General features: G+C 39.2%; 3 protein-coding genes across 6 annotated transcripts in view; all 3 read right to left on the bottom strand.

Annotated features, from left to right (window-relative positions):
* spire1a (spire-type actin nucleation factor 1a) overlaps positions 1–5,286 on the bottom strand; it is a 31,291-nt gene extending 26,005 nt beyond the window's left edge. Inside the window, exons 1-2 of one of the 3 annotated variants that reach the window (XM_038724619.1) lie at positions 4,769–5,286; positions 1,116–1,147 (exon numbers count right to left, since the gene is read on the bottom strand). In XM_038724619.1, coding sequence (XP_038580547.1) covers positions 1,116–1,147; positions 4,769–5,114 — 378 coding nt within the window. In that variant the 5' untranslated portion in view covers positions 5,115–5,286. The remainder of the gene's footprint in view (positions 1–1,115; positions 1,148–4,768) is intronic. The other 2 variants (XM_038724620.1, XM_038724621.1) reach the window with 2 other exon arrangements.
* Positions 5,287–7,972: 2,686 nt separating this feature from the next.
* si:ch211-215i13.3 (brain and acute leukemia cytoplasmic protein) lies at positions 7,973–11,834 on the bottom strand. The gene is made up of 3 exons (XM_038724025.1): positions 11,492–11,834; positions 11,116–11,240; positions 7,973–9,321 (listed from the first exon to the last, which is right to left on the bottom strand). The coding sequence occupies exons 1-3, from the start codon at positions 11,628–11,630 to the stop codon at positions 9,196–9,198; spliced, it is 390 nt and encodes a 129-aa protein (XP_038579953.1). The 5' UTR covers positions 11,631–11,834; the 3' UTR covers positions 7,973–9,195.
* A 2,312-nt stretch (positions 11,835–14,146) lies between these two features.
* atp6v1c1b (ATPase H+ transporting V1 subunit C1b) lies at positions 14,147–22,139 on the bottom strand. Of its 2 annotated transcripts, none has more exons than XR_005445102.1 (13): positions 21,967–22,139; positions 20,374–20,554; positions 20,217–20,284; positions 19,891–19,976; positions 19,462–19,556; positions 19,126–19,217; positions 18,584–18,682; positions 18,130–18,198; positions 16,976–17,068; positions 16,437–16,530; positions 15,987–16,084; positions 15,389–15,804; positions 14,147–14,981 (listed from the first exon to the last, which is right to left on the bottom strand). XR_005445102.1 is itself a non-coding variant. In XM_038725191.1 (13 exons), exons 2-13 carry the CDS (start codon positions 20,503–20,505, stop codon positions 14,883–14,885), a joined length of 1,149 nt encoding a protein of 382 aa, XP_038581119.1. In that variant the 5' UTR covers positions 20,506–20,554; positions 21,967–22,138; the 3' UTR covers positions 14,147–14,882. The 2 variants fall into 2 exon arrangements, 1 of the variants encoding a protein (XP_038581119.1); XM_038725191.1 differs by having other exon boundaries at positions 15,681–15,804; positions 21,967–22,138.
* Positions 22,140–22,383: the final 244 nt, after the last annotated feature.

Raw genomic sequence — 22,383 nt, 5'->3', positions numbered from 1 at the left:
AAACCATGCATGCCTGTAATCACATGAACAAGACAAACATGGAGGATGATCTGGGTGTTCTGAGTTGACAGGGGGACTCTAAATAGTCTGTGTACACATAATTAAGCTTTGAGAAAGACTTCTCCTCCCAGTATCACACAATGTACCTTGCTAGGCCAAACAGACACTGGCCACATGTCTTCAAGTGGTTTCGGCGATGATGTTTGAGTGTATAATAGTATTGAAAGTAATGCATTTATGAACAAAAGGAGGGGGGAAAACAACAAAAGTAGTGCTCTCTTAAGTGCTCTTCTGCATTAAAGTGCAGCATACACAATAGCTGCAGAAGAAAAAAAAAGAAAACAAAAAAAGTGCCATTTGTACAGAGCTCACTCCCACACTCATATTTGGTGCATCACAGGTCAAGGCTCAATCTCTGGAACAAACAATTGGAAGGATGTCGTTCATGTTATATTTGGATGAGTAAAACCCCTTTTTTTTTTTTTTTTATGTATACAACTTTCTGTGCAGGTGCTGACTGCAGCGATCATGTTCCTTTTTAGCAAGAAGTGAGTTTATTCTGTGGGTGTATGTCTACACACATGAAAAATCCAAGAAAGTCCATCCTGTTTCCGTCTGTACCTGCTGAGCTGTGCCATATTTACATTTTGGCTGTGCCGATGACAGACTAGGATATTTCTACCGGTTCCTGAAGAGGAGAGAGGGAAAAATCACCCCTTCACACATGAAGGCCACCACTTTTCACCAGCATTAATAATCAAATAACATTCATTTAAATGTCCTCTTGCATTGACTTAATATAGACCAAATGTTTTTCTCAAAGTAAATATCAACAACATTGCAACACAGTGTTGTGGTGCAATTGCTCAAACAGCGTCAGTGGTGGGCAAGCCATGAAAACACATTCTGAAATAGTTGTGTGTGTTTATATAATGAGGGAACTAAATAATGCATGACAGAGACATCCAATGACTGAATAACACAAACATTCAAGAAAACCTGCATACGCTATCCTGAGTATAATAACACCGCTACCAGCTCTACCTGTACTTGGTGCAAAAAGGAAACTAGTTTTCTGAACCTTAACTTGGAGGAAATTGTGACTTGAAACTCACCTCTAATGACGTTGGGGGCGATCCGTATTTATCTGTAATGACAGAACAGAAAGAGTAATTCACACGCATAAACACTGGATAGTTATTAAATTGTGCAAGTGGTAATTTGTAATAGACACTCAAGCAGGGCAAACTTGAGTCATTGAGTCAATTATTTGTGTGTCTGTATTGTTTAGTTATGCAAGACATATTTAAAGCAAACACCTCACACAGTGTTACAGAACATAAAATATTAAACTTGAGAATGAAGAAGAGATCAAGAGAGCCACCAGGGACTGGTTAAAGTAATAAGCCTGTTCATACTTGCGAGAAAGACGTCCAACCATTGCCCAATATTCATTTACACTAAAACCCCTCTCAAATGGAAAGTCACATTAAAGAGACCTAAACTTTGACGGTGACGTGACGATCTATATAACCCATTAGTCTTTACAGTACACTATAGACCTTTTACCACCACAACACACCACAGGAACTTAAGCGGACGGGAAAACCCTGAACTTTCTCTTTCCCTTATTGGACAATAGATAAAAACATGTAAGCTTTAACGATCTTATCTCTTGTTTTTCCGACGCTAGCTTTTCCAACACACCTATACCTTCAGATATTCATGTCAGAGCTCAAATGTCTCTTTCCACACTCTAAAATATTTTACAGTCCCTAATTGAACAACGGTACATTTGTTACATACAGAGTTCACTTTCACTTCAACAGCTTGTCTCTTACAAATTGGAGTAACGTCAGGGGCGAAAGTACAAATACAGCCATAAATCTGCAGACTTTAACACAAGTCCAGAGTGTAAAATTAACTTGTTGCATATAAATGAGACCCTTCGGCTGGATGTGCCATATCAGAATTTAAACCGAAACGGCGTTAGCATTCAATAACAATTCAATTGAGGAAGCGATTGAGTCATCCAATTAACTGGGGCTACTTGAAGTGACACAGCTGCATACCATGACATTTTCCTATACAGACAGATGTTCACAAAATCCATTCATTCACAGAGAATACTTGTTCCATAGCGTAGCTCAATTCTGCACAGGTCACTATGAACTACAGCCAACAGACAGGAGAAAAATATAAACAGTCATCCACCAACGTTCGTCTGAGAAACACTAGGTCCTCTGTTCATCCCAGCCAAGGAGATGGCTTGGCCTCGGCAAGTAAGTCACAGAGGGCATATTTGGAACGGTGTGCAGCGTCACCCAGACCATCCTAGTCACAGAAATATCAACCTCTGTACTGCTGAAAGGGTTTCACAGAGAGATATTCTACCAGATCACATTTTTAAATGACTTCTTTTACCCATCACTGGCTTCCGATCTAATAAATAAATACAGAAGAGACGTTACATCCTCATTTGAACCCATTCACTAACACAAATAAACAGATCAACTGTATGAATAAGACTCCAGTTAAAAATGCTGCACTAAATCAACAAAAGGAAAAGAAAATTCCTCTGTACTGTAGGTATGCCAATCTTGGGGTAAACAAGTGTCTCATCTTGATGCGGCATTCAGGCCTTTTCTCTCAGCAACATGAAGTGGGAGTAAATATATTCTCCCCCATGCGAATTGATCTGACGGAAGCAGGAACAGCGTGCATCAATTGAGCCTAAAATAACACTCAACTCCTGTTTGCCATGCACACAGACAAAAATAAACACTTTCCTTGTGTGATGAGAGTCCTTGCTGGCTGACCACAGTGGCAGTGTATGACTCCAAACAACATTTTGGTAAAAGCAGACAGAAAGGAAGAGTGACGCTGGCCAGAGAGCTCTGTATTTGCCAAAATTGAATTTGCCAAATCATGGCATATTGTCAGGCACTCATGCAGGCCATACGTAGGTTGCTTAAGCATCGGACCCTCTGCTGGGGTAACCTCTTAAACAAGCGGCTGAGCTACCGAAAGCTTAATGAGTCTCACATCTCTCTCATCACCAGGCCTAATAGGAATCAGGACAGGGCCAAGCTGTCCCAAAATACATCAGCCACCAGCCAGAGGAGCAGCAGAGGACTCTCCCTATAATCTCCAAACTCATCTGCAATCAGACTGTGCATCTAATCATCACGTTTGTTCTATTCCTGGCAGTGCCATGATTCTCACGGGCTGACTGACTTATACTGAGAGTGTAATTTCCACACACAGCAAACATTACTGGTCGGTTGAATATGCTGATGAAGGAGAGCTGGACCGGGCGGTTAGGTCAGGCTAATAAGTTCACAGGAGGCAGGACCAAACCTCGGTGCCTGAGGCTTCGCCAACAGCCACCCCACCCCTCACACATTAATGTAGTGCAGTTAAAAGGGTGCAAGGCTTTGAGACATGCTGCACCTGAACTGGCGCACTGGAACAAAGTTTGCTGGAAGCCCCTTCAAATTGAGAATGTGCTTTAGAAAATACATTACAGGGTCTCAGATGTGTTGGTTTTCAGGGTTGACGTCTAATCTGGAGCCATTTTTCCACCACTGGTCCTTGAGAGCCAGGAGTAGTGGTAGTTTTTCTAGAAGTTGATTGCTTTCAATTTGCCTTCCAGGTGTAAATCTACACATTACTATATTAAAATAGCCATGTCAAGTCATTTGGAGTGGATATAATCCATTAACTGCCTAGATGCCCAGATGGGTAACCTGTTGTCAGGTACATTAGGGTTAGATAAGTCTGAAAGTGATTATTTCTTTCATTGACAAATTATGTTCTGGCTATAAACTGTCAGAATATAGCAGAAAACCCAAGGTAGCTTCATATCACATGTTTTATGTCCAACAAACAGTCCCAAACTCAAGTTACCATCATAAAAATTCACATTTGAGAAGTTGTCATTTTTGCTTATGAGAATGATCAAAATTGTTGCCAATTAATTTTCTGTTAAATGACTGATCAATGACTCATTATCAGCGCTGAGGTAAACAGGCATGGTGGAAGACAAACCTGCAGGAAAGTTGACCACAGTCAGCTGATTGGGTCTACTTCAGCTCCCATCCTTTTTAACAAAACTACTGTATATCAAAACGTGTTTCCATTGCGTTTAAAATCTCCCTCGGGTGCATGCAGCCCACACATTAATCTTCCTTTACCTCAATGTCACAACATACATAATGGAGGCTGTTGGCGGCAACGTGAGTCATCTGTGCCCTGGCCGTTAGCCAGTTAATCACCGTTTACTGTAGCTAACTGACCGCTGCAGGAGCATTATAATTTTTTTTTTTTTTTTAAAACACTAACCCAAAGCAGCCATACTGAAGCAACCCTGCAGACACACCCTTGTGAATGAAGCAATAACATGAAGCATGTTTATAAAATATCACATTCTGCTGCGAGAACAAACCCCTGTCTGTTAATAAATATAAATACAGCGCGCTTGGTGTGTTTCATTCCCAGCAGCCATGCGGATCTATGATGCATTATTAACAAACGCATCGGGTGTCTGTAAACAAATTCACCACATGGCTGAAGGCAGACAGCCACAACAATATGGCCTCTGTGTGAGGATGCTCCGATGGTTTGGCCTGCCAGTGATGTGAAGGAAAATGATTCATCGTTGGCAGTTGAGATATCTTTGTCGTTTTCGCTGCGCAGGTACTCAAACCAGACACGTGTTTGAGTATAACCTTAAATCGCGACACCTGGCAGGTCTCGGTTCGTTTACCTGTGCCGTCTTCAAAGTGCAGTTTGATAGTCCCGTCTCTCCCGATCCTCACATCCCCGGGTCCCTCAATCCTCCTCGGATAGTCGACCGCTGAAGCTCCGGCAGATTTGGAGCTTTTCCTCCGCTGCCTCTGTGCTAATGTCCGACAACACTGGTAACACACTGCCCACGCCTGCTCCTCGTTTATCGGCTGGCTGTACAGTTTCAGGATTTCTTCCAAGGAGACCTCAACGGCCCCGTCGCCGCTGTCCATGTTCACGTCCGCGGCGTTCAAATCGGCTGCGAATTCCCGGAGAGCGGTCGGCGAAGGCAACATCCCGTCGTCAGTCCCCGGTCGCTTGGCCATCCTCACATCATTGTAACCACATAACGTGAAAAGAGAAGAAACAAACGGGGATTGTGTTAATATTTTACGCAGCAACACAGAATCAGCCGTTAACCTCTCGATCAGCAGTTATATCTCCTGTATGAACGAAGAGCAACGGTTGAGCGACAGATAGCTGACGGCACGTTCCGCGTGGTCTCAGTGCCCGTCGTTTCAATCAACTTCAGCTGCAAGCGGAAATCATCATCGCCATCAGGTGTGTAGGCCATGGCTGAACCTGAAGACTAATTACGTGTTTGACAGATTTCTTATGGACCGATGATAGAGTATTTTAAATATGTTTTACTGTTTTAATTTCTTGTGTTTTACTCTTCTTGTCTTTCATTTATTATGTACCCCTGACATGGATAGTTTTTGTGTATATAGCCCACTGTTAATGTATATGTTCTCTAAAATAACATAAAAATAAAATAAAATAAAGTCCATGGTTGAATCCCAATTTCCACACTATGGACTCACATCCATAAGGCCTTAGGCCACAAGGGCTTAGGGCCAGTGGTGTTGGACTGAGGGGGGTAAGGGACTAAGTATACAAGGTCCTCATGTAAGGAGGCCCACAAAGATACTCCAACGAATAGCCTTAGATGCGGGGAGGGGCCCATAGAGAATGTTTATGTGCTAGGCCCCTGCTAAGGGCTGTCCCACTGTCAAATGTCAAGTGCACTATGTGTCTCTAGCAGACCTTTTGAGGCCTTCATGCACACTTCCCATAAGTCTCTACAGACTTTGCTTGAGGTATAGGGGTAATTTACATTGTGGACTGGGGACGCTGGGGACATGTCCCCACCACATTTTGAAATGGCTGATTTAGTCCCCATCACTTTTTGAAAGCATTTTTTAAACATGTTCTGAAAAATACCTTGCACCAAGAAATGTTAACTAACAAATGAAAATTCTTTGAGAAAAGGTTTATTTGCACAATAAGAAAACATGCAATGCAATATAGTTTTCCCTCATATAAAAACAGACATTTCCACCGTAAATTGGAGCAGAACATGTCTCCAGAATGCAGGAAATTACGAGTTTAATACTCTGGGAGGACCCCCAGACTCCCCGCACATATATTTCCACATCAAATATTTAATCTAAATAGTGCTAAAAATCTTCTTGTCTTGTTCTCGTGCATCATTCCCTCATGACTTAAATGTTTCATCACGCCCCTAATCTGAGCCTTTATATCCCCACCTTTGGCCTGAGGGAATAGTGCATAGTGGTGTGACGTGACACACGGTTACCAGGGGAAGCCCAGATGCCTTAAAAAAAAAAAAGATAAACGAACATGGCAGGAGCAACTACTGATTTACAGAAATGTGAAGAAAGTAAATATAGTCCCAAACCCATAACAGTAGGTAACATGTTTTGGCATCATCAAGACAAGGTGATGTGTTGAACTCTACCATTTTGGGCCACCGAAGCCTCTCGCACTGAAGCACTTACCAGGTGACCTCAACTAAGTCTGTGTTCCTTGGGGGCTAAAATTTACATTATAATTCCATTTTATGCTGCATTTTATTTCTTTTCCACTACTTTTATTTGACAGTAGTTACTTGATTTCTGAATTTCTTTTGCATAAATAGTAGCACAATTCCCTTATATAGTCCAAGGTATTATAATGTACATACTTTTTAAAATGTCATTTCTCTAATTTCCATAAATTTCCTTTTTATTTTCCTTCTTTATCTCTTTTTCTTACCTCTTGGTCTGTATCTTGTGCTGGAGGACTAATTCTCATTTTACTGAACTTTGCAGTTAAGATTTTAAACTGTACTAAACATAAAGTTGTGTTATAAAAACAAGTATAATAATTAATGATTAATCTACCAAACAGAATATAGCCTTTTAAAAGTAGTTACTTTTAGCAGTAGTTAAAAACAAGCTCACTTTCATCCATCAACACTATATGCTGCGTACATGGTAATCAGTAAACATAATCAATTAATACAGTAAATATAATAATATAAGGGGCCGTTTTGGATTAAAAGGGGACTCATTTTATTTTTGATACTTTAACTGTTAATGTTTAATTTTGTAAATGCAGAAATTGTTCTTGTGATTGAGGACATTTGTACTGCAATATTACTACATTTATTAAACACAATTAAAAGATCTTTATATCTCTTTCACCACTGGCTATTATTAATATCAAGTTCTTCTAATCAATTTGGAAAGTTCAGTTTCCTATACTCATCTAGCTCTACACATTTTCTTTACCAGAGGTCCATCTTCTGCTGACTGTGACGTAGCTCTAGTCTGATTATCAAGATGTTTTATACCAGTGTACTGAACAAAAATTGTCTTTAACTATTTATCTTATCATGTTACATTAGGCCCTATCAGTCAGTTTGCAGACTGCTGTCTGCTCTCGAATGTACCTGAGTCCCAAATGATCAATATTCCAGTTAAACTTCAGAAAGGTGACTGTTTTTATTTCACTGGGGGAAAAAATATCTATTTTTTGTTATGTTCTCAATCTAATATGTGTACATATTTTCTGTAAGTATTTTGGACTAACCTACAATAAATAAATACATACAAACCAAAAAATAATACAAAAATAAAAAAAATAAATGTTGGTTTTGTAGTAGGCCCAGTAGTAGTGATAGCAAACATAATATTACTGTAATCAACTCATGTGATTGTGGTCTTGGTAAAGGACAATGAGAGAACTGTATATCTGAAAGTATTTAACAAGGTATATAATTACATCCATGAATAAAAAGAAAATAACACAAAGCATTGGTCTATTGAGGCTAATTCATTCTGCCAAAGCTGACGAGAATGACAGCACACATCACTTCATTCAGGTTTTCACAACTCAATAAGGTGACACCAATTTTAATTCAGAGAAGAAAAATGTGGTAGAGCCTGTGTGTTAAAATGTTTTTCATCGCAAAAGTTGGCCTTTACACATTTCACCATCATCACCCCTGTGAATCATCAAAAACTCTTGACAACAGTTATCACATGCAGAAACTGAACTGAACATCTTCTCTTAAATCAATGGTTTCCTTTAAGTGGTTGCTGTCAAATCCTCATGAGGTCTTCAATTAGTAAGAGCACAGCTGGTCAACAACGCCATCTGCTGACCACAAATCTCACTTTGATGTACTTCATAGTGCAGTTTTTCTATTTTCATGTGTGCCAAAGAGGCAAAATGCTTTATTCCAGACAGCTTGCTTTTGATCATGTTCAGCTGGAGACAGAGTCGATGCCGAATTGATTTATACATGCAGAGCAGTGTAAGCCACACAAATGACACATCATAATCAAGTGTAACATCATATATAACAAAAGAAGATTTAAGATTGGAGAACACATAACACTTAACAAAGTTTAATAAAAACTAACTCTCAAAGGGAAAACAGGAGCAGTTCAGATCAAGATGAATTGTAGGCACATGCGGGTGTATTTGTTTCTTTATCTTGCAAAAGGCTGGAAAAGACAGTCTTCAGCCTTCAAGCGTCAAACCTCCGAATCTCAGTTCCTAAACAGCACTTCAGGGTCTTCTAAATGAAAATCATTTACAGCATTGACTGAGGTTAAACAGTATCGTCATTGGTTCCCACACTACTGTTTTTCATTCACAACAAAAGGAATATACTTGCACAAAGAACTGAAGCAAATTCTTTAAGAAGGCCCCACACAGATAACATTTGATGTGCAGATAGTGATTATCATGTGCATATGGGGCGGTCTGTTCTTGTTTTGTTTTTTTAAATTGGCTTAGCATGGTGACACATTCCCTGACCGGCACCACAAGCATGGGAGAAAAGCATGGTGGAGAGCGTGCACACCGTTTGTGACCCACTCTCTGCTTCACACATGCATTTGCAATGGCACAACAAAGATGCAGCATCCCAAGATCTTTGGATGGAGACATATGCAGGTGCTTATGTTGTAAAATCACTGAGATTGACAGCCAAGATCTTGCAAAGTCACTAGCAAACATCATCCACACACTCTCTGTAAATCACCGTCCCAACTTCCAGTGAACCGCCCACAGCTCCGGCCATCTTCCTCTTCACAGAGTCACGGTTTGTCTTCATCTTTCGTCACACACGTTCCCAGGTTCAGCGTCTCCACTGTTGTTGATATTGACAGGCTGCCCATCCTTAGACAAAGCACTGGCGTCCTTTGATGCCTTCCTTTTGGAGTCACGGGTGGTTTGCTGCAAAAAAGATGTAAGATTTTGAATGTCACGTCATTTAAATGTCACCACACTGGACAGAGAGCGAGTGGGCAAAGAAGTCCAACCTGGATCTGAGTCACTGAAGCTCTGCCTATAAGTGGAAGGTTAAACAAATAAAATACAACAGTGTATGTTTCCGAGTCGCTGAAAATATCAGCCAAGGTAAGGAGTAATTTGCTTTTTGAATGGTTAAATGAGTTTTATAAAGAACAAAAAACATTTACAACTCAGTCCTCAACAGATCCCAATCTGAATTTAAAACATGCAGAATAAAAGTGTCCATACAGTTATATCTGTATGTCTCTTTCTGTGTCAATTTTATTAAAGCCTTTTAATGTATTAAAGGATTTGGAGCAGATAACAGTGTCTGCACTCAGTTTCTTTTGTGCAGTTAGTACTCAAGATAAAAGATAAGGCAAACTGATTGTTGGAAGAAAATGTTATGGCCTATATGTGTTGTTGTTCCAGAATACTTTTTATTCTCAGTGTTCACTGTTTGTACTTACAGCTGCAGAAATTTGGACAAAATTGTCTTTGGAAAAGACACTCAAATATTGATACATAGGAAAATTGTTAGGTTGCATACTGTGTAACTATCTGTAAGTAAAACTAATTCCTATTTTCATTATTGATTATCTTGTTTTTCTTTAACAAAAGTGGTAATAGTGAAAACTGCCAATTATATATTATACTTCTTGTTCCTTGTTTTATCCAATCATCAATCGGCCCTAATACAAACACATTCATTTTAGTTTACTAATTGACTGAGAAGTGACAGCCCACGCTGGGCTGCAACTAATACTTTTTTTTCCATTATTGATCAATCTAGTGTTAATGTTTCACCTAATCATTTAATCAATAAAATGTCCATCACAAGATCAAAAACCTCAGAGTGACTTGTTTGAATTTCCCCACTTACAGTCCAAAACACAAATATATCCAGTTTTTATATACAGTCTATGGTTCTCAGTCATATATGATGATGAGGAGCAGCAAATCCTCACATTTCATCAAAACAGTTAATTTTCTGTTAATCAATTCAATTCGTGTTCAGCTCTACTCCTCTTTATATAGAGTAACTTATTATCCATCCACATAATATGTAATACATATAATATATTCCAGCATTCTTTGCCCTGCCTTGCTCCCTTGCGCTACTTGTACCCCATCCTAAAAAGTGCACAGTGGCCCTGACATGCTGTAGCTACTATTCAGTTGTTGTCCAGCTCCAGCCTGTGAACAACATTGTTGCTTATTTTTGTCTGTCTTTAAATCTTTCTGAAACATCTGCCTCTAAATGTATAAATAACTAACTATCAGTGTTATAACTACTACTACTAAAACTATCAGTGTTTAGTATTGTTATCTTTAACTATTGTTTAATCTGCTGCCTGATTTTGATTTGTTTTATGTGCAACTCTTCATGCTGCCATCTTGGCCAGATTTTTCTTGGAATAGAGATTTCTAACTTCAGTGGGACTTACCTGCTCAAATAAAGGTTAAATAAACTGAACAAAAATGCTTGCTGCATCAGTATAAATATACTGAAAGCTACCGACAAGCGGGGTCTTTACAAAGGTGATACCAATTCTGCAGAGCAACCTGGCAGACTGATTTCCAAGGGCTGCACATGTAATGCAAGAGGACAGGCGCAGTTATGTCATGCTGTTGGTTCTCACAAACCTGCAAGTCACCATGTGTGCAAAGACAGAGGCTGTTGGTGTTCATATTTAACAGTCACACATGCCAATGCCTGCTACTAGCGACACCTACATCACTGAGGGAGCGTCTGGGTCTCCTCTGGTGGTTGGAGCCAGTGGATGTGAGGGCCTGCTTCCCACACTGGGTGCCTGTGTTCACCATCCTCTTCTCCCTCAGACTGGCCTCCAGAGCTTTACCTTTGGACAACAATTTAGGGCTCTGGTTATCACTTCAAACCAAACACAGTCGCCTTCCTTCAACATAAAGGCAATAACAGAGATGGTACAAAACTGCTGGCAAGCTGGAAGTAGCGTTTTGAGTGATTTCCTTGGCTTTACTTGTGAACCCTATTAGTAGTGTTTTATCCTTTTTGTGACCAAAACACCTTGTATTTTGAATGTAATGTGGCCCATGGTGCATGCAATGCAAACACGACAGAGGCTCTTACTGTTTGCTACTGTTAAAGAGGTCTCTACGTCCGTATTGGTAAGCCACGTCGATTCCGTTTCCCTGGTCCAGCTCTCATGGTACCTCGGCTCGATGATCGCGTCGGCCCGACTCCCTCCGCAACCCATCGAGAAAAGCATCCACGGCAGGTGCAGCTGACACGGGCTAAACACGGCTCGGTTTGTCGCACGACGACCGCGGCATCTTCGCCGGATCTCTACTGCAGGTCTATCCGTGTTTCCCTTCCCATCATCAGTGGGAGCTACTGCTGCTGCTGCTGGGCGACGTTGCTCTCCACAGACAGCAACTGTCCAACATTAACACACTAGCTATCTGCGTCATCCAGAGGGGATGGAGGGGGATGGAGGGGGAGGTAAAACTGCATCCAGTCTGACCGCTGATTGGCAGTGAGGGAAATCGTCTCCAGCTACTGTCACCATCATCATCATCATCATTATGCAAATATGCACTTATGGGCAATTATAATCATGGAAACACTGTAGTCCCCCTATTTAGCATTTATAAACCCATTTATTAATTTTTTTTTTGCTTATTAATGAAGGGCGACTTTGTTGCAAAATATTCTATATTTAGCTGACGCTTTTATCCAAAGCGACATACAATTGCTATTTATGTTAGAGGTCGCCTCTGGAGCAACTAGGGGTTAAGTGTCTTGCACAGGGACACATTAGTGTATGTGTCACAGTGGGGAATTGAACACAGGTCTCTCACACCAAAGGCATGTGTCTTAGCCACTACGCCATCCTCATCATCTTTGCTCTTTGTTCTTTTTAGAAATGATTTCTGGACTCCTAAAAATGGAGTAAAATCAAAAGAATCAAAAGAGGTTAGTTTAAATAACACAAAAACTCCAACCACTCATTATGTACCCTTTAAATAGCGAAATAGTGGCTTTATTAATTATTTCAGATCAGTTAGAAGGCATTACTAAAAAGTAGCCTAATGGGATGCCAGGTTGTGAAGGTATTTATCTATCTTGGTAGTAATGTATTTATAAATGTTAGTAGGCCTACAAAGGTAATACATTAATGGAGGGTGATGAGTTTTCCCTTTCTAATAAGCCACCATATCTGCTGTTTTAAAATGTTAATATTGAAAATAGATAATAAAGTTAATGTATACAGTATAGCACTTATCAAAATCAGTGATTACACATTGCTTTACCACCGTCAAACATAACATGATAAATATCAAGTTAACAGTGAAAATGTAAGACAAATCAAAAGAACTACAGTCGTGCTCACCATTATTTGACAAACGTTTCTTGTAGCCATCTATAAGCTTCTTGCACTTCTTCAGAAGGATTGTGGTTTCTCCAGGTACTCTTTGGCAAAGATTAGTCGTTCCTTTTTGTCTTTTCCTCAGCAATGGTGTCTTCCTTGGCCTTCGCCCTGTTTGGTTTAGTGTGCGGCGTATGGTACTTGTTGAAACCATGACCCCAGACTGTTCCAGGTTGGCCTTCAGGTCTTTGGATATTTGACGTGGTGTTTTGTCCACCATTCGCACCAACCTTCGCAGACTTCTCTCAACAATTTTTCTCTTCCCCCCTACGTCCAGGGAGGTTCTTGACAGTTCCATGCTTGGCAAACTTTTTAATAACATTACACACTGTTGAAACAGGGATACCAAGGTCTTTGGAGATGGCCTTATACCTTTTGGAGGTCTTGTGTTTGCTAATTATTGCACTTCTGATGTCCTCAGACAACGCCATTGTGACAAAGGAACAGGGGATAACAGATGGCTTTTTAAAACACAGAAGTCATCATTCATTGGCTAACTCATGTCACATGGGCACAGACAATTTATCACAGTTGATTCTCATTTGTGATTTACCACAGGTGAGTCACAATGTGTTTCCATACTGATTTACAGCAAACAGTGCCAATACCAGTGACACAGCAAGCTTTAAGATTTTTTTTTTCCCTCCCATTGTTTATTGTTATTTATCATTTGACCTTTTGTATCAATCACAAGTTCTCTATAGAACAGAATTGTTTCCCTTGATTCATTTTTTTTTTCATAAAGTCATGCCAATAATGGTGAGCAGGACTGTAAATGAAAAGACCAATATACTTATATACATATATATACACACACACATGCACAACACACGCTGTCTGTTTTTCAGATGCAATTCAAAAGATGCTGATTTTAAAAGTTGGAGTTCAGCACATCATCAAGGGGTTTTACAATAATCCATCAAATCTGCGGTTGTAAATATCAAGAGATGGATTTTGGTTCAGATGTTCAGCAAACCTTTCCCAGAGGGGGTCCATTCTTGGTCCATTGGAGCAGCCTTCCTGAATAATCAAAGAGCTGAAAAGGAACACAGCAAGTGACCAGCCAAAGATACTTTTCATGACTTGACTATCCCAATAGTCAATTAATGTCTTATAAGTGATCAATTATAAATCATTTATGAAGGGAGTTTATTAGAAAGGGATACCCAAAAATGTATTTATTAAGTATCTAGTGGAGAAATATCAAGAATTACAAAATATGAAAAGAAAATTATTTCTCTCTAAAACTGTAGTCCTGATTTGAATGGCGTCCAATAGAATTGATTTTCTAGTCTTCTTTTACTAACAGGCTTTTATCTTTATACACCTTACATGAGACTGACAGTGAGCCAAAGTCCAGTATGTTTCACATAGAGTATTTATTTTTAACATTTATTTTAAATATGTGGTTCAATCTTCAGATATACTGACAATACAGTATTTGCACATAGACATAATTACTTTTCTCAAACACAGAAATTATAGGAGCTTACAATCAGCAAACATATTGCTTCTTTATATGTAAAATGACCTGTCTCTGTATTTCATAGGATTATAGCTTGAGTAGGGGAAACGATGATCAACATCTACTTGTGAACAGACAATCCTTACATGGAGCTAAAAACACATCACTTTCAAAAACCGAACAAACAAAAACACATTCACTGATTTTAGAGGCTTTAAATAAATAATATATTTAACATATATTTATCTTCCTCGCCATTTCCCCCACTTGTGTACCGTTTTTGTTGCTTTAAACAAAGTAGGGTGACAGGGAAAAAAAAAACAATAAAAATGTAGTATTTTACATGTCCTTTGATGCCATGAGGGAATGTCAGCCATTTTGGTGGGAATAAATATGGAAAGCTATTCACTTTTACAGCATGGTACGAAGAGGAAGTGACAACAAAGAAGTGGGCCCACATTTGTCAACTATGTTAGAACAGAAGTTCCACAACTTATTCAATATTAACCCAGGTATGTACCAGGCACATAAGAAAAAGAGGTCCAGAACATAAAAAGTCTGGGGGGGGGAAACAGGCAGAACAGGGTAGCAGTGGAAATAAATTAGTGTGAATATGTCACATCAGCCTAGACTTTGAACTCCAGCAGGTTGCAATCGATCTTGTAGTAAACATAGGGGTAGTACTCCTGCTGGCTCAAGTTCAGCCCTGGGATGTCCATAGCGGCCTACAGGCACAACAGAGATACAGCAAGACAAAATAATTACACACACATCATTCTTGTTTGTCTCCATATGTCAGTATTTTTCTTTTATTACAGTTAGTTCCCTTGAAAGTTTAATGATACAAATGTTTTGTTTGTTTTCTTTCACTAGAAACGTAATTTGTCTTCATGGCTACTGAGGTGATACCAGTCAGGCCATACAGGAGGGAGGATGCGGTGCAGCAAATGAGGAATGGATTTACAAGGCTATAAGGCTGTTCCTTTTGTTCAAAATGTATACAGTGGTGATAAAATGATTTAAGAGCTTGCCAGAGCCTCCTTGCTTCTCCTTGCTTCTGGACCTAAAGCAGTGCAATGTTCCCCTAGCATGATGAATGATTTCTGGGCTTCTGTAGGACTGCACTCAATACCTTTTTTATTGTCCCCAATGTGGTCCGCAGCCAGGTGGCATCAGTCAGTAATATGTAAAGACATCAGTCACATCCAGTTAAGAAGATGTACGTTTAACAGGCCTAACAGAAATAAAAGGGTGATTTTCCCCCCCATCCTGAAGCGATAATCAGGACATGCCGGGATAGACTCAGTCTTCCTAAATACCTGGTTCTTATAAATGAGCTGGATTGATCTTGAGAGTGAACTGGACTTCCTCCAATAATTTCACTCACTGCTGCGACTGTCAAAGGGTGTGTGGAGGAGACTCACATCAATGATCGCAGCGCTGCTGTCCAGGTGTTTGTACAGGTCGTACAGCACCTCCCTCAGCTTCTTCATGTTCTTTTTGTTGGGCTGCAGCAGCATGGCCTGGAAGTTCACTGGCAGCCCATATCTATAAGAAACACAACGAGCATGTCAGGCCATCCTTTAGAACATTAAACAAATCTTCCATTAAATGGATGAATGCACAAATGAATGGAAGCCCTAAACTTGCTGTTACCAAAGTGTGTCTGTGCCAGTCTAGATAGATTAACTTCACAGAGTTTGGTTCATCCCGGGTCTTTACTTGCTTACCTCAATACAGACTCCACAAACACACGCAGGGCTTTTATGTGGATCCATGCGATGAAGGCTTCGCTGAAATTCACTTTCAGCCATCGTACCAAAGGCCCCTGGGTAGATGGAAATAGCATTTTAATAGTTTCTAATAAAGATAACATACCTGTAAACTCACTGAAATGAAGCACTCCCATTTTGGATGTTTTTTTTTATTAAATATTCCTTATGAATTATCAGTAAGCATAATGTAAGATTTATATAAATGATCATTGGTTCCATTATCTTACATAAGCTGCAGGACTGTGTATGCTCATATTAAACACTGACTAAGAAATAAAAATTCGTCTGCAGCCAAACATTTATAAAAGGGTAGTACTCTTTCCCCTGTTACAGACTGAGCTCCGTTAAATTCTTCCTTTCCTACTTAGTCACTAGCACAGTTTGTGAAGAAAACAGCAGCCATACAAACTGTTTCTTCTTGTCAGTGGACAAACGTGTCATCTCTTCTTTGTCTGCTTTCATCTCCTCCTCATTATACTGGAAATCACGCACTGTAAACCTAGGTCAGGACACACAGCAGAGAGCACACAATAAGTTGTCAGTAAACACACACACTGTGCCCTCTTGATAATGAGCCATGTACATACAAACACACAGACATATATCCATAAACACATTCTGATGTGCAAATTTTATAGGGACTGTCGAGTGTTTATTTTAGAGCATAACAAGCCAGTTCCTGTATTTAAAAATATGTAGCCCACTTCAATCATTGGGTATCATTACTATTATTTGTCTGTGGTTGATTTCCAGGAATAAATAAGGATACATAAACACCATTCATGGAAAACACAAAAAGGAAACATAATCTGCAATTATTACTAATTACTAAAAACAAAGGCCAAAACAAGTGGAACTCAGTCCACTTCAAATTTTACTCTTATATACGTTACACATTGTTAACAGCTAATTTTTTATGATAACACCGAAATGGAATAATTTACTTGTTTTCTCTGGCCTTGTGCTTGAAGTCATCTATAGCCTTCCTGAAGAGAGTGACGCTGAACAGGCCGCTGTCGTGGTCTTCAAACAGCAGCCTGGAGGGGAGGACACAACATCGTGATACACACCGTGTGTTGGAAACATGTTAGCAGGCTTTCACATACAAAACGACATCCTTGTGTTATGTACTTTAACTTAAGTCCATTTTTGAATGCAGGACTTTTACTTGTAACAGAGTATTTCTACACTGTGGTATTCCTACTTTTACTTAAGTAAAAGATCAGAATACTTCTTCCACCCCTGACAAATAGCATCATGTATTTGTCTTTGCTAAATATGTGGTGCTACAGCCTTCCAGGTAAGGGCTGGTTACATCGGTAAAATGTTGTATGTTTAATAGTATAATGCAATATTGATACATGTTTTGATACAGAAAAAGAAAGAAAGAAAGAAAGAAATCCTTTATAGAAAAAACAATCACAAGGGAAAGTCTGATGCTGGTTAATTCAGTGATTTTTTAAATCGCGGAAAAATCACAGGTCAAAACTTAATGTTGCTAACATCTTTTATATCTAACATTGAACAAAATAGCAATGTCATCTCACACCATATATAATGGGTTCAAATGTTTGGAGTCACTTAGAAAATTCCTTGTTTTCAAAAGAAACACAGTTTTTTTTTCCCATTAATACAACTGATAAATAACATCAAATTGATCATCAACCATCAACACTGTGCTCCAAAGGCACACTGTGTTTGCTATTCCAAGTTTCTCATTTTAAACGTGGTGTGGTAAACGACTCAAATCATCTGCCCATTATAACAAAACGTCATCTGTGCAATTCCTATTCCTATATTAATATGTGTCAGTTGCTTTTCACAGTTTAACCATAAATGTTTTCATATTTGAATTAGTCAACACTAAACCAACTGTAGACAACATAAGAAAGCAAGGCAAGTGTTTGGGTTTGAGACAGTTTTCAAGAAAACAAGATTTTAAAATTGTGACATGAATGAACACAAACTACCATCCATACAAAAACAATGGTTACGACACTAGGCTTCAGAGTAAAAATGTTGTACGTTAAATGCCATCTTCCTGTGGTGGATCATTCACAAATTGAGCAAAATCAATGAATCATCTGGCTATCCTTACTTAGTGGAGCGTGGCACGACCATTTCTGACAGGGTTTCATATGTCTTCTGCCAGTCAGCATAGCTTGTCCTGATGAGGGTAGAAAGATAACAGCAATGTATTTTACATATCAAAAATACCAATGCTGATGTTTTCAGTGCATTACAGAATGACCATTTCCACGACCAAAATGTATTCAGTTATAATGCCGCTGGGACACTGAAACTCTGACGTGAAATTCTTTTCACAGTTTGTGTGTGACAAGTGACAAGTACCCCATGTAACTCACGCTGTCCCCTTTGAAATGTACTTGGAAACAACATGGATGAAAAAAAGAACATTTCTGCAAAATAAAGTTTTCAGACAGTTCTTTAGCTGTAATCAGGAGGGAATCTCCATGATATCTGCCATGGACAGAATGGCATTCCTACCTCACCACATACTGAATACATAGATAATGATGTAGAGTACTTACTTTGGGACTACCACCAACATTGTAATCAAGTACTCCGAGTCCAGTACAAAGTCCTCTTTCTTCACTATATCAGCCAAACTTCTGGTCAACAAGCTCCCCCTAAAGGAAGACACATGCAGTTCAGGCAAGTTCAGGCAACTTGAGTCCAAAATATACGATGGTTAGTGCACAAATTTAACCAAATTATTTTAAATATTTCCCCATCTTCCTTAAAGATGCACACAAAAAATGTTGTACATCTAAATTTTATTACAAAGGACTAGTTCTTGAAGTTACAGCAGGAGCTCAGGGAGAGGGTGCTATCAAAAATGTATATTATTAAAGGGGTATTAAAAGCATATTATTCAAGGGGTTGAGGTTCACTACATCATTCTGTTGTACAAGAAAATAACCAGAGATAAAATACAAGCTAATTGGATGTGATCAAGCTAAAAGTGCTACAGTATCTGCCTTTAGACAATACTTCTGTAACCAAATAACAGACAACATACAGAGTTTTCATTATTATTATTATTATTATTATTATTATTATTATTACTCACGCATTCTTCCTCTCCAAGTTCTGCAGGTTTCCCTTCAGGTTGTTGTAGGCTGAAGCTCGGGCCTTCAGGTCATTGTCTATCTGAGTCGCTTGCTAGAAACCAAGTAGGAGAGAATGAATACTACTAACTATATGAATATATAATTGTTTTTATTCCCATTTATGTTTTTGTGTTACTGGCTATGTTTATTCTCTGTAGCTGTTTAGTCTGTTGCACAAGGTCTCGCTTGCAAAAGTGATTTTAATGTCAATGATATTGCCTGATTAAAATTATATTTGCAAAAGCAGGACAATAATCAAACACTATGTGTACATGTGAGCAGATTGTCCAACATACCTTGGAGATGATCTCGGAGATGTTTTTCAGCGACTGTTTGATTGGATACTTGGCCATGTCCCACTGAAATCTGGTGATGTAGGTGACCAGGTCAACTGTAGATAGTTAAAATATAACAGATTAAAGACATCAGCAAAAATCACCTCCATTTCTGTTGTGTTCTATAGGATAGAATAGATTGTCATTGTGTGTACAAAACAATTCAAATCTGTTTGGCAGCCCTTTGGCAGTGTGCAGCATAAACACAAACTAGATAAATAAATAAAACAAAATATAAGCAAATATAAATACACAATTTATACAAAACGATATAAATGACTGTATATCTGAATACACAGTAACCCATCGTGTCTTTCTTCACACTGGCAACCACTGAAGACACTGAAAGTGCCCAGGCATCAGTCTGATGATTATGTTAACAGTGATTACCTCCGTTAGCAAGCAGGTTCTCCTGGACTTTGTCTCGGCTGTCCTCCAGAACATCAGACATGTACTGAGCGACCTTTTTCACCACACTGAGCCACGACACGGGGTGAGGAGAGGCGTCAAGAGACAAGCACAAGGGGTCCGAAATAAACACAAGAGAAACAATAAATGACAAGGAGAGTCAGAATTGTATTGAAATGTGACATGTGTTTGTCACAAAACTGAGCTCACGAGTCTCCTACTGCCCAACAAATGCAGAAGGCATTTTTCAAATGCTTTCAACTAAGTAAAAACATGTAGAGGTAGGTGTTGGTAATTGCAAAATGTACCTTTCCACAAAAGTGTCTAGTTTAGCCAGTTCATCCGACAGACCCACTAAGACATCCAGTGTTCCGACCTGTTGGAGACAAAACACACAAAATGTTAACTACTACGACCACTTGTGGGTGGATTCGCTATGGTGGAGAACACAGGTGACTGTTTAACCTTGAGATCAGGGATGTTGAACTTGTTGTTATCAGAGAGGTTGTTGGTGCGCGTGGTGGCCACCATCAGCTTGTCCCACGTCTGCTGGCACGTCTTCTCCCCCGGAGCAGAAATCAACCAGAATTCTGTCATGGCTGCTGGTAAGAGGTTTGTGCAGCGGGCCTTCGATGTGAGGAGGTCACTGAGGGTGGAGTAAGAGAAAGAGCATTATTAGAACTCTGCTGTGACTTGTTCCAGGGTGGCTGCTCTGTGGCTGACTCTGGCAAGTAAAGAGAGAGTTTTCTCTTTAGAGAAGATATATTATTAGGGGTGGGTGATGATGATATGACAGTGAGACAAAATCAAAAATGTGTCAGCCATCACAAACATTGTTGTACCATGGTAGCTATTCTTTAAACATCTCTGGCTGTATTAAGCCATTGTGCCATTCACTGAACAGGACTGCTTTATGCTAATTTTGTATTTTTGCATCAGTATCATGAAGTGCTTTGTTTCCCCACTGATTTTCTGTGAATTCTACTGTATCACAATATAATAATATATATGTATAACAGAATAAAATAAAATGAGATGTGGTATGATTTAGGATGTTATCCAGATTTCCCACTCCTTCATGGTGCTCTAAATATAACTTAGAGAACTCAAAATGATGGGAAATTTATATATGTTCCTCAGCAATTTTTCCATGCTACTAAATACTTCCACTCCTACTACACCTTATCTGCTCATATTTGCTAGTTACTTTGGATGCTAAGATTTTTAAGCTAAACAACAAACAACTTGTAAAGATGATGCCTTGGTATAGATTAAACTCCTACAGTGGCTCCTCCTCAAACTGCTACAACTTTATAATGCTGCTTACATGTTAATGCATCAATAATAATAATCCAATAATATATTAAATATGATCCCATAAAACGCTGCATAATTTACTTAAGACATTACGGTTTAATGTGCTGATAAGACTTTATCACAATTTACAACTACATATAGTTGAGTAAAACTTTGAATGCATGACTTTTAGTATTTGGATTTTTCAAATTATGATATTACTACAAAAGTAAAGAGAATTTTTCCACCAGTGCATAAAATATAGATTAGTTGTATTATAGATAGTTGTAAGTACCCTTATAAAATGAATCAGTCTGTTTCTCTTTAGACTTCTATATTGCTTCTGATTCATGAACTTCCTCACATTTCTCCATGGTTGTGACTGCACACACACACACACACACACACACACACACACACACACACACACACACACACACACAGGTCGATTACATCAGTAAAGCACAGGAGAGACAGACAGGTCTCCATGTCTGCTGATTTACTGTCATATGATCAGTTTCTGTGCTGCAGAAAACGTGCTAAATACTGGTCCAAACTCCACGGGCATCACGTGACTAAGAGCTCCTGCGCTTTAGGTTTGCTTTGTTAATCATTCTCTAATATAAATCACTGACAGACAGTGATTTATACCTGGTTCGTACATGGTTAAATTCAGTGTTAGCTTGCTGCTGACATGAGCTTGTTTTGCATTGCAGTCTCACGCTGTCACGACGTCAGTAATCGGTGTATTTTCGTACTTACCGACGTGTTTAATGGCTTCAGTATTTGCTCCGCGCGGTTTAATTCAGATAAATAGTCGCAGTTTCCCATACATATCGCAGATAAAAGCAGGGTTTCACGTCAATAGTCCTTCAGCCGTCAACAGAGCATCTTACTCACAGTCAGCTGATCAGGCCAGTAGTTGTGCGTCTGCGCAATGGCTGCGTGCTATGCTGCCTTCACGTGACCGACATGTCCTCGTGTTGTTCAGACTCCGCAGGTTGAGTCAGCCATGAGCGATAGTGAGCCTGCTAGCTTAAAGTAATGTTAATAGACTATGTGTAAGTGAAGTGGGAAAAGTTTAAAATAGCTAAATGTAAGAGATAAAAGGTAACATTGCTAAAGGTTAAGGGTAAAATGTTGAAACTGGTAGCTAAAAGTAATTAATAAATGGTTTAA

Source organism: Micropterus salmoides, unplaced genomic scaffold, assembly GCF_014851395.1.
Source record: "Micropterus salmoides isolate LMB-PRFRI ecotype aquatic unplaced genomic scaffold, ASM1485139v1 Ms_hic_scaffold_17, whole genome shotgun sequence".
Classification (NCBI taxonomy): domain Eukaryota; kingdom Metazoa; phylum Chordata; class Actinopteri; order Centrarchiformes; family Centrarchidae; genus Micropterus; species Micropterus salmoides.
The sequence above is the reverse complement of the archived record's forward strand: the minus strand, read 5'-3'. Positions and strand labels throughout refer to the sequence as shown.